This window comes from Saccopteryx bilineata, chromosome 10, assembly GCF_036850765.1.
Source record: "Saccopteryx bilineata isolate mSacBil1 chromosome 10, mSacBil1_pri_phased_curated, whole genome shotgun sequence".
In the NCBI taxonomy this organism is placed as follows: Eukaryota; Metazoa; Chordata; class Mammalia; order Chiroptera; family Emballonuridae; genus Saccopteryx; species Saccopteryx bilineata.
Genome location: NC_089499.1, coordinates 9,471,219 through 9,483,804, shown reverse-complemented (window position 1 = coordinate 9,483,804; position 12,586 = coordinate 9,471,219). Strand labels below are relative to the sequence as shown.

At 49.4% G+C, this 12,586-nt stretch overlaps 1 protein-coding gene across 3 annotated transcripts in view; it reads left to right on the top strand.

Moving 5' to 3' along the window:
* Positions 1-12,586, top strand: part of LARS2 (leucyl-tRNA synthetase 2, mitochondrial) — a 125,944-nt gene that overhangs the window by 61,862 nt on the left and 51,496 nt on the right. For all 3 annotated transcript variants that reach the window (XM_066244936.1, XM_066244934.1, XM_066244935.1), the window contains exons 8-9: positions 6,097-6,204; positions 8,290-8,449. In XM_066244936.1, the coding sequence (XP_066101033.1) occupies positions 6,097-6,204; positions 8,290-8,449 (268 nt within the window). The remainder of the gene's footprint in view (positions 1-6,096; positions 6,205-8,289; positions 8,450-12,586) is intronic.

Below are 12,586 nucleotides of genomic sequence, written 5' to 3'. Positions count from 1 at the left end.
AGCATGCACCTGGCCACCCTGATGGCCGTACCCGGAAAGCACCTCTTCCCAGCTCTCCGGAAGCTGGCTAGCAGCATGTGCGTATGGTTCCGAGATGCTGCACGCTTGCTGTGAGTGTGGGCTGGTGGGGGCCTCTCTCCTTTCTCGCCTGCTGACCCACGACCCACGAGTCCACACCTTTTTGGCCAGTCCCCCCTCGTTAGCAGGTTTGCCCTGCTCACAAATGATTATTTTCCTCCAGGGTTAATAGCACCTTCGCCGGAACTGACACCTGTGAACAGCACGACTGTATTTGTATGTAATGTTTTGCACTGAGATGCCACATCGGATGGATTTTGCTAGAAATACATAAAACATTTCAGAAGAGAGGTTAGCGTAGGGTTATCAGAGGGAGGTAAACATCCTGCCAAATGAAAATTTTAATGTATAAATTTTTGTGGATATCTTCATGCAGGAGAATGAGACTAGGATGAGAGAGAGTTTATTACTCTAGACTATTCTAGAGGGGACATTTGGATTTTTAAATGTTTTCCTTCCTTTGGGATTGATTTTCCTTTATTAGAACTGAAATGGTCTTTAAAAGAAAGAATAAAGAAATCTTGGCAACAAAATGTTTTAGAAAAACAGTATTAACTAAAATTCAAAAATAATTGCTAATCACATCATACTGATTCAGAAGTAGGCTCAGCCTTGAGCTTTTAAAAAGCACCCCACTTTAATTAAATCTTCTCATTAAATTTTGTCTCTTTCCTTCTGTCTCAAATCTCCGTCCACTCGCAGGGTTCCGGCTTCACTGCTCCCCGCTTGGTAGCTAATAAGTCCACTTGTTCTAAAAGGTCTGCATTTCTCAATTTGCCTAACTTTCCTTCAACCACCGTCTTCTAAAATGTATCGTATTTTTAAAAACACTTCTTGTAGAATTCTCCCCTGTGGTCCTGTTGCATATTGTTGTTAATTCTTCGGCTAGAGTACTGTCTTCTCCTGGGAAGGATGGATTTGTTCTTGCCGTTATTTCTGCTTCTTTGAAGAAGGAGTCAGGTCGGCCAGGTTATATCTAATCCTCTTTTTATCCTCAGCTTTTGAGTTTTAATCTTTCCTCTTTCTTATTCCTGATTATATTTTGTATTACAAAAGCCTTTTCTTTTTTTTTTTTTTTTTTTTTTTGCATTGGATGTTTGCTTTATCCCATCTCCTGTTGCTTCATGTCCTTAAACAGTAGCTCGTGTATAGACTCATTAATACGCAACTCTGTTTCAACTCCTGAAAGCATCTTGGTCCACGTGCTGTCTTGTCCGGGCCGTAATGGCTCTGTTTGCAGACCTGTCCTAAGCAAAAGGATTATAAGGCTTTTCTATAAACCAAAGTACTTCTCTAAACACTGAATAATAACCACAGCACAGCTTTAAGACATCAGGTGAGTATTACGTACAGAAATTATTTGTGAAAAATGAATGAGAAGCCCATTTATATTATTGGTTTCTAGGTTTCACACGTGGAAGAAGTTGTCTTTTGTTTAATTTACCCAAAGAGACCAGAGCACTGAGCACGGTGGTCCCAGAACAATCAGATCTGGATAATTCATGCATCGTTGGGTCTGCTGTTGACTTGGTTGAGGGAAACATTTTTTCCCTTATTAAATGGGGGGAGTTGAAGAAATGAATGGTTTCCAAACTGTGTCCAAGCCTGGGGAGCTGACGGAGAGGGCCTAGCAGGGCACAGGGCATCTCTAGAGCAGCATAGGCTGTGTTCCTTCAAATTTTATTTGAAAAGGGATTGTATCGCCCCTTTAAAAAAGAGTCTCAAAACCTGCTATCTCCTCAGGTTTTTGGATTCTGGGAACCATTAAGATTCCCACAAGTGCAGGTTGGTCAGGATGGGGAAGGGAGTCACTGCCAATTGTTTGCCAAAGGTAAGGATGCGAAACGATATGAGTACCAGGTGCTATCTCTGTAGATACGATAGCAAAAAAAAAAGGGAAGGAAGGTGTTGGTCAAATAAGTTTGTAAATATGATATATATGCCTGCTCGCTTATAGTTTGCATTGGGTGTGGGGGACAGGCTGTAAGCAGGCAGGATTCTTATAGCCTAAGGCTTAGTTTTAGGACGAAGCCTTTCCCACCCTTTTTGATGTGGGGTGGTGCTCTCTCATGAGGAATCCCATTATGCCTCAGATAAGTGACTTTGTGTCGGAGACTTCCTTGTTTGTATATTGGATTAAAGGTTTGGATTTCTACATTATAAAGTGGGGCAGACCTGGAGCTCACTCTCTCTCAGTTCCTGAGATTAGCATTAGAGAGGAGAGCAGAGAATGGCCACGTGGAGGAGGCCAGGAGAAGCAGCCAGGATGGTGAAGTGCTGAAGGAGAAGCCAGTTTGTGCAGAGTTGTGCAGAAGGAAGGAGATGGGGAACAGAGGTGAATAAGTCTGGTGAGCTAGAAACCTTTGATTCTAGGAAACTCGGATAAGTCAGTAGCTTTGTGAGCACTGAATGAATGGGTTTTGGAGCCCAGTGTGTGTTTTTACTTGCCCGCTGGGTGCAAGCTAGGATTAAAGGTGATGGCCCACCAGTTTTTGGCTCCGTTGTTTCTCTATCTACTGTCTGAATCCAATGCAAACCTGCATAGGCCAGGCGGTTGTGATGGTGGCCGTGGATACTGGCCTTACAGAAGGCTATAATCTCAGTGAAACCCAAAACAAACAGGTAAAAACAGCTCTCCAGAGTGAACAACTATAGGGCTGTTGACACTCACCACGCTCCCGTCCCTATGGAGATGGGCCAGCCCTAGGGTGACAGAGAGACTGTGCAGGGCTGTTGAGCAGGCGTTCCTCAGAAATCAGCCACAGATAATGCTCATTTCTCAGTGGGGACTAAAAAGGGCTTGCTGGGTTCTTCTCAAGATGTTGATCTCATTTGGTTTATTTTTAAATTGTTATTGGTTCTTAAAAATATCCATAAACAACTTGGTAAGGTATTAAGCAGGAGGGTGTTTCTCCCCTCCCCCCATAATTAGCATCTCAAAGTGTTCACATTTCATCTTATTTGAATCTTTTGTCCTCACTGAGATCTGCATTTTTTTTTTTTTTTTTTTTTTTTTTGTATTTTTCTGAAGCTGGAAACGGGGAGAGACAGTCAGACAGACTCGCATGTGCCCGACCGGGATCCACCCGGCACGCCCACCAGGGGCGACGCTCTGCCCTGCCCTTCCGGGAGGTCGCTCTGCCGCAACCAGAGCCACTCTAGCGCCTGGGGCAGAGGCCAAGGAGCCATCCCCAGCGCCCGGGCCATCTTTGCTCCAATGGAGCCTTGGCTGCGGGAGGAGAAGAGAGAGACAGAGAGGAAGGAGGGGATGGGGGTGGAGAAGCAAATGGGCGTTTCTCCTATGTGCCCTGGCCGGGAATCGAACCCGGGCCCCCCGCACGCCAGGCCGACGCTCTACCGCTGAGCCAACCGGCCAGGGCCAAGATCTGCATATTTTAAGCAGAGCATTTCTACAAGGTGTATCAGGGCCTGGACAATGCAATCCGGAGAGAAACTCAATGAGAGGGCTTAGGACTGTGGCTCGGGAATGCCAGGGAAGGACTGGGCGGAAGGTGCTGTCAGAGTCAGACCCTGTCCGGGCTGCGTTTTCTGTGGCAGCCACGGGCAGAATGGGAGATGGAGCCGATCTTCAAATCATGTAATAGGGGTTTTAGCTGATGGAAGGACACATGTAGGTTTGCTTGGAAGTTAAATGGAACCTAACTGATCACGGGAGAGGAAACACCATGGGTCGTTTTCAGAGTTTATCATGCACTAGTTACGTGCTTTGTTGGCATTGAAGACCCCCAAAATTGCTCTGTAAATTGAAAGGCTTTCTAGAATTTTTATATTTATTAGAAGATTAATCATTTATATATTATATTATTAATATATATTATACTTAAGATTTTACACTCTTGTTACAATGATATCAAGACAGTATTGTGGGGTGGTCAGCAGTGGGGGACGGTCATGTGAGACACCAGACCCGGGAACTTGGCTAGAACCGCCCACATTCCTGCGCACCAGAAGAAACTTCCCAGGAGCCCTTTGGAAAAAAGCGACTGTCCGTCAGCCAGTGAGATTTCACCACGTCATATTAGCTCGACCGCCCTAGAGACCCTTTAAATATCTCCCACGCGGGCCGCCCTAGGCGACTTCCCTGGCCTCTGTGTCCAGGGGACCAGGGAACCTCGTCGGGCTTGAAGCGCTCTGTACCCAAACTTTATTTGTAACCATAAAGGATTCACGGTTTTCTGTTGGAAGCCTGGGAAGCCCTCTCACCATCACAGGCACTTGGAACACTGTGTGACAGTGGCACCTGATGATGTGCTTCTTATTTTATCTAAAACTGGCAACTCTAGACTCTCTTGGACCCTGCCTGGGAGACAGGGCCAGCCTCCCTACAGAAACATAGTGCCGTTACCGGGAAGTGCATGGAACATAGATCATGCCGGAAGATCAAGTTCTAAACCGCAGTTTGTTACTCGTAGTCAAAAGCGGTCCAGAAATATTAAATGGAAAGTTCCAGAAATAAACCATTCACAAGTTTGAAATTGCATGTTGTTCTCAGTAGCATGAGGGAGTCTTGCTCTTTCCCCGCCCTGTCCCGTCCAGGGTGTGAATCGTCCCCTTTGTCCGCCACGGTGTTCACGCTCCACCTGCTAGTCGCTTAGTAGCCATCTCAGTTATCAGAGAGAGACTATATTCTCTCAGCTTTCATTGCAAAGTATTATTACAATTGTTCTATTTTATTCCTAGTTATAGTTGTTCATCTCTTGCTGTACTGAATTTATAAACTAAACTTTATCATAGGTACATATATTTAGGAAAAAATATAGTATATATAGGATTCAGTGCCATCCGTGGTTTTAGGCATCCTTGGGGGTATTGGAACATATCCCCCATGGATAAGGGGGAGCTCCCATATTTAAACTTTACATGAGGGACTTAGGCACATCCTACCTTGTCAATGCCCGGACCCCCAATACCTAGGGAGGTTCTAGTGTGGAGAGGACACATTGCCGTCAGCTTGATGGTGTCCATTACCCACAATTTCTGCCTACAAAGAAATGTCTGGACCTTGATGTTCCCAGACCCTCCTGATGAGAAAGGACTGATGACAGGGATGGGAAGCGCTCTGCTTTGTTCCTCACATGCTCACGTAAGAGCCTCCACAGTGCCGGGGAAGGAACGCTATTAGTGTGGTTCGGTTCCGGCGTGCCCGTCCCTGTGGCCCAGTGCAAGAGCGGGCTCTGGAAGTGAGCCACCCCCCACAGTGCGGGAGGAGAGATGTGTGTAAGAGCACTTTGTGAGTTACAGGACACTCGACAAAGCGTCATTATGTTGCCTGTATCCATCATAATCCAATTAGGAATTTAAATTGGGCTCTTCACATTACAAATACATGATTTACTTTTTAAATCTCATGTATCTGTTGGAGGAATGAGTCTCATTATCAAGTGATCAGGGCTGGCATGTGCGTGAGGCCATGCATAATAAGGTGTCGAAAAGCCCCCGTTTTGAATAGGTATAATTTAGGATTGAAAGTGGACAAATGACAATGAAAAGCAATATGCCTTTCTAGTAGCAAGCATTTATATAAACCAATGTGATGGTTTCGCTTACATTAATCTCTATTTTCAAATGCAAAGATGTAATGTATTTTGTACATGATATAGCTGAGTTGATGAATACCCATCCCATGAGTGGCTTAAGAGTTTCAAATTCATAAACTTGAACTTCTTTTGTTTAGTTCTTGGACTGTGGGACAGAATGCACTCACCACATTCATCAAAGACGTTCACTAGGGCCTTTCCCTGTCCACGGTCCTCCTTCCGTGAAACCTTGACCCACTCAGAACAGAGAAATCGGTCAAACCCGTCTCACGAAGTTGAGTCATGAGGAGTGCGTCTGTGTCTCACCTTTGCTGGGCCCCTCTGGTTGGCAGGTGAACGAGAAGAAGGCGAAGGCCTGAGCCTCCTTCAGGGTCCCCAGTTGTCCTTCCTCAGCAAGCCCCAGGTCATTTGCTTTCTCGAGCCTGGTGCATCTCCCTCTCTGTTTCTTTCGTTTCGACAGGCCATGCAGGACGCGTTGGCAGACCTTCCGGAATGGTACGGGATAAAAGGCATGCAGGCCCACTGGATCGGTGACTGTGTGGGCTGCCATCTGGACTTCACGTTAAAGGTGACCGCGCAACAGCCTTCCCAGCAGTTAGTGCTCACAGGTCCCCTTCTGCATTGTTGCAGCTCATGGACACGACCAGCAACTCAGAGCTCCGCAGCAGTGTGTCCCGTAGGAAGAGTGAGAGTCACATACATGATGATTTCACATTTCCCAGTAGCCACAACTTTTAAAGTGCAAAGGAACAGGTGAAATTGATTTTAATAACATCATTTCACTCAACCCATTATATTCAAAATGTTGCTGTTTCAAGATGTGATCAACAAAAAAATTGGAAAGGAAATAGTTAACACTCTTGTTTTAGTACAGAGTCTTTGAGAATCTGTACAGTCTTTTACACGATAGCACCCACGTCAAGTGCTCGTGGCGACACACTGCTCTGGCTACCGTAGCGGACAGCGCAGATAGATACAGACGGTCTTCTGGGCGTTCATGAGCTCCCCGAATCGAAGTGCAGAATGTCTGTGTGGGTATTCTCCTGGGCTCTCACTGTGTCCTCAGAACAGGGAGCCGGGGGTAACTGCGACACATTATGTCTAGAAAGACATAAAGCTGTTAAGGACTGTGCTTACCCAGGTTCACAAGAGGGGACCTGCTGCAGAAACACTGCTGGAGGCCACTCCCGGAGAACCCCTGCTCTGGCAGCTTCCCTCAAACCTTTCTCTTTGTCTCTGCTGACTAGAAAGTTGCTCTGCTGCCGTCTGTTGCCCGGGTGTTCTTCCTCATCCTCTGGTTTCTCCTCCTGCGTGCCCTGTTCATTTAGCTCTAAACCCTCCCCTCGCCTTCGTCCCCGTCAGACCCTTAGGAGGGGGAGCATCAGCCAACAGACAGAGCTGACCTACCTCCCCGGGCTCTTTCCTGCAGACAGCCACAGCTGGTGTCCACTGAGCACGTGCTGCTTGTCCCTGAGCTCACGATGCCTGTGCTGTCCCCTCACCAGAGCGACCCAACCCACTCCAGCTGCAGACAGAGGAGCCTGCATGTGTACTTTGAAAATCTTTGAAAATCAAAGCCTGAAACCAGTGTTTCCTCTTCCTGCCTTTCTGAGAGGGTGGAGAGATGTCCAGCTGTGACTTCTGTTCAGACTCCAGCACCATCATTTTTGGGGTCGCGTGTGTTAGGCCTTTCTGAGAGGGTGGTGAGATGTCCAGCTGTGACTTCTGTTCAGACTCCCAGCGCCATCATTTTTGGGGTCCCATGTGTTAGGCTGGCTCGTCTGGTCCCACGTCGAAGGCCTTTGCTCCTCAAGCAGCGTGAAGGGGTGGCTCTCTGAGCCCCACGGCAGCTGCTACGTTCTCCCCCGTCCCAACATTTCACGATGAAGATGTTTCCGTCTCCGTTCCTGGAGCCACCGGAAAATGAGATGTCTCGGGAGGGAACACCCAGACCTGCAGGTGCGGGCCATGTGGCTGTGCCTCCGTGGCCCCAGGCCTGATCCGGAGGTGCCAGCTGACTGGGACTCGGGACATAGCGTGGGCTTTTGATTACAGGCCCCAAGCGCCTCACATAGGCACTCTGAAACCGAGTGAATGAGTGTGTGAAGGAAGGGGCCATTCTCCTCCTTGTCTGCCTCATGACAGGCGTTCCGCCGATACCGAATGGATGTTCTCCCTCGAAGGGCGCTTCCCAGCCCAGGAGCACTCGGTCAGGCCGCTCAGGCCGTCCCCTCTCCTCTTCCAGACGGTATTCACTGCAGAGACTTTCTCTGGTTAGAAAAGTGGATGCCGCTGTTTTTACTCTTCTTTAAATCTTGGAGGATGGACCTCCTTTCTCGGGACGAGCAATTTAACAGACACTGGACGAAGGAGCCAGGAATGCGGGACGGCACCTCTCCGAGCCCGCCTTGACCCTCTCCGGGCCGGGGCCCCCAGGACGCCCGGTGGAGGGCACCGGGCAGGGCTTCTGATGGAGGGGCTGCGGTCCTCTCCCTCCCTCCCTCCTCTGCCCCCACCAGACTCCATTGGGCCCCCACATCCCTGGGGCTGTGGCCAGCCGCTGTCCCCACTGTTTGCGACTGAGGAGGGGGCGGGAGGAGGGGATGTAGCTGGGAGCACTGAAACGTGAAATGACTCTGCCCTCCCCTGCCAGGTGGACGGGCGAGTCACCGGAGAGAAGCTGAGTGCCTACACGGCCACCCCCGAGGCCGTTTACGGCGCGTCCCACGTAGCTGTCACCCCCAGCCACAGACTCCTACACGGGCACAGCTCCCTGAAGGAAGCCTTCCGGAAGGCGCTGGTCCCAGGCAAAGGTGAGTTGGCGAGTGAAGGCTGAGACGGAGGGCGATGCCTTACGTTAACGCCTTATGGTGCTTCCAAGGTCGCGTGGTCTTTCACACGCCACCCGTGTGGTACGTTCTTCACCCCGGCCTGGCTTTTTATTTTTCTTACATTAAAGCATGAGGATTGCGACAGACCTTTGAAAGTGCCGAGTTGCCCCCCTGGTTTCCCTGTGCACGACACGCTCGTGTGCGGCTTACTGAGTTTCTGGTGAAAGCTTAGCACCTTTTCCTTTAGGTACCATCTAGATTTAAAGCTCTTTTCTGCTTCGTTCATAATTCCGTCCTCAAATAGAACTGCACTGACAGGGACAGGAAGGAAGCCACCGAGAATTAGAGGCCACATTTTCAACAACTGAATTTCATTATGGTAACGGGTTCCCATAGTAATCTGAGCCGACGAACAGAGTCTGCCCAGTAGAGGTCTGTAATGAATGGGTCCAGCCGACCCGGCGTTGGCGGAGCCGATGTTATTGGTCAGTGAGGACATGGGGAGAGCTTCTGCCTTAGGGTCTGTCCCTGCAAGCACAGAACCCGCCTCTGGCTGACCCGGAGGGAAAGAGGAAGGCTGACCTCTGGGAACCCTGAAGAACCAGTCTGGCAGAGGGCTGGGGCCGCAGCCCTGGGAGTCTGAACAGCAGGAACTGGGAAGTCTCTTATATACCGCTAACTGAGGGAACCTGCTGTCTGTTGCCCTCAGTGCTTGAGGCAGTTGGTCCCCTGGCCTTTTTCTTGGCCAAGGGAAGACCAGGTACCTTTCCTGCTAGACCATCAAGACTCTAACCTGTGTGGTGGGGGTAGGTCTCCAAAACAAACTCACAGGCTCTTCCCGAGGAAAGAGATATGGGATCTGGGTCTTGGGCCAATGGAAGGAAGTCCCAAGGAGGTCTCTGAAGAGGTGTAAATATTTCTTTATTTTATTTTATTTTTTTTGTATTTTTCTGAAGCTAGAAACGGGGAGAGACAGAGTCAGACAGACTCCCGCATGCGCCCGACTGGGATCCACCCGGCATGCCCACCAGGGGGCGATGCTCTGCCCCTCTGGGGCGTCACTCTGTTGCGACCAGAGCCACTCTAGCGCCTGGGGCAGAGGCCAAGGAGCCATCCTCAGCGCCCAGGCCACCTTTGCTCCAGTGGAGCCTCGGCTGCGGGAGGGGAAGAGAGAGACAGAGAGGAAGGAGAGGGGGAGGGGTGGAGAAGCAGATGGGCACTTCTCCTGTGTGCTCTGGCCGGGAATCGAACCCGGGACCTCTGCACGCCAGGCCGACGCTCTACCACTGAGCCAACCGGCCAGGGCTATTTAAATTCTTTAAGTAACAAAAATGTTTTGGATGATGATTTAACATTTTTTTAAAATTGCTATTCTTCAAATAACCAGAGTAAAAGATGTCCTGACATCAGGTTGGAAGGATAGACAGTTGTCATCCCAGCTCACCTCTGTTTGTTTACAGCGTTGAAGCCAGGGTTCAAATCAGGGAACACTTACTAAGAGCCTGCCCCATGCTCCGTGGGCGGGGCCACGTAGATGAGTGCTCACAGGTGTGCCTTCCAGGGGTCATAACTGCGTGAGCCAGCTGCGTGTGCATTTCACTCCGGCGCAAGACACAAGGACCCTGGCTTCGTCTCTGTTGCTGTTGTAGATTGAAATTGAGAAAAGACTCTACTGAGTTAAATTTTCAGTGTGTGCTGATAAAGTCCAATAAGGCCATCTCTCTTTTATTTTCTATTCAAAAAAATCGGGATCTTTTCAACTTCTTACTTTCGAGGGAAAACTCATGGTTTATATGCTCATGAACATTTTGAAGTTCCTCAGGGGCCATGATGGTTGAATAATATCTAACATGGAAAAAAACTAAAAATGTGAACATCTAGCCCTTAGATTTTCTTCTTATGTTTAATTTGGGCACACAGATCTAAAATGAGGTCATAGTAACAGGGGGTTCGTGAGCTAATCAGTTATAAAAAGATGGAGTTTCTGACATGAAAAGCACTATATAAATTTAAAACATTCTCCCGTGTAAGACGTTATGTCAGCCTATGCAGAAACCCGTGTTCCCGTGGTCCTTTGGGAATCAGCCCGTCTGACTTGGCCCGATCACTTCATTTTAGCTTCGACTGGCTCGTTGGCTTCGTTCTCCCCCCTTTTTAATAATCTCTGAAATAATGCCAACTGGAACATTACACTTGGCTCTCAAGTTTCCAGTTCTCATTTTCGGAGTGGAGATACTCTTTTTTTGCAGATATCAATTTATTCAAAGTCTCTAGGTTAATTTACATTTGACTAATTGACATGGCATTAGTCACTTCAGGCTAAATTGCTTTCAGTATAATGCAGTTTCCCAAAAGGTGAATTAAAATGACCGTATGAATATGGATGTAGGCCTCCTTTGGCCTTTGAAGTTCCATCTTAAACCTGAACATCGTCAGCGACTGTTGCCAACTGGCTCAGGTCAGCCACGTGGCTGGGGTTTTCCTCGAATGTCGATTTTTGAGGGTGACGTGTGTCAGAGCGGTGATTGCTGGAAGTCATGGCAGCACACAGTGTGGCTGCCTCTGAAGAGGAGGGTAAGGCAAGCTCGAGGGGCAGAGTGGAGGCGAGGACCCGCTTCCCCCACTTGTGAAGAGATGGGAAAGGCCGCGGACAACCGAGGTCAGAATGGCAGGGCAGGGACAGCTCTGAGAACTGTTGGGAGGGGCAAAGACAGAGCCAGCTTTCTGCTTCCTGGCTTGGGTTGCCGGTGTTCCTGACTAAACGTGCTGTTTTTTTACTTGTCCCATAATTTGGCACAGATTCCTTTAAGAGAGCAAAAGTCAGGTCCCTCCCCCATGCAGTTCTTGGAATCGGGCTTCCCGTAAGCGCTGACGGAGCCTCCTTTTCTCAGCTGAGCGCCTCGGACTGAAGTCCTGTTATATAAGCGCCGCCTTGATTGGAACGACACCATGAAAAGCATCAAAAGGGAAAGAGACTGTCAGAGTTCTAGAAGCTGTTCTGGCTTTTCCTGGAGCCTTTCTTCCATTCCTCATATTAATATATTCAAACCCTGGGGCTCTGGAGCCACAGGCTTCAGCTCTGAGTCACCAGTGGTCTGCACAATGCATTCTGTGACCAGAGGGTAAGTGGGGTCTCCTGTCGTCATCCACACATTAGAGAGCCAGAGCCTCATCTCCTCCGGAGCCCCAGGACGTTGAATAATTAATTGCTGGCTCTTTTCTAATTCCTCCCTTCATGGTGTCAGCATGGGGGTTGGACAGAAAAGAGTTTGTTCTTTAACCACATTATTTCTGTCAGCCCCAGGGAGGTTCTGGAGGGGTGGGGAGAGCTCCTGTCCTCCTGTTACCTGGACTAAACAAAACTAACCAGGTGTCTTTGCTTCTGGGCTTCTCGGCAGCTCTGCTGGGCTGATGGGCGCTGAGACTGCCTGAGAGAGGAGGTCAACGGCACTGTCACACTTAGTGACCGCAGAGCCCCTTTTCTGCAGACTGTCCCTGCGAACTGCACGGGGCACTCACTGCTCTGCTGGTAGCTGAACGGAAGCTGTGTGTCAGTTTTTCAGGAGGCAGGAGAGACCTGCCTTCTTTACGGTGGGGGCCCTGAGAGCAGAGGACACTCTTTCACCCAGAATGTTCCCTCTGTAACCTGCCCGCTGAGTGAAGTGTTTAGCTGTTATCCACCCGCTGAATGAAGCTTCAGTTACTTCGAGCTGCTCCATGGTTTCCTGGGCTTCCGACTTCACATTGCCTGCACACGATTGGTGAGAAATATGGGGGAAACTAGACCTGGCTGTGAACTTCAGGTCTTTGTTTTGTTCTTTTTAAGAAATAGATTTTGGCCCTGGCCGGTTGGCTCAGCAATAGAGCGTCGGCCTGGCGTGCGGGGGACCCTGGTTCGATTCCCGGCCAGGGCACATAGGAGAAGCGCCCATTTGCTTCTCCCCCCCCTTCCTCTCTGTCTCTCTCTTCCCCTCCCGCAGCCAAGGCTCCATTGGAGCAAAGATGGCCCGGGCGCTGGGGATGGCTCCTTGGCCTCTGCCCCAGGTGCTAGAGTGGCTCTGGTCACAGCAGAGCGACGCCCCGGAGGGGCAGAGCATAGCCCCCTGGTGGGCAGAGCGT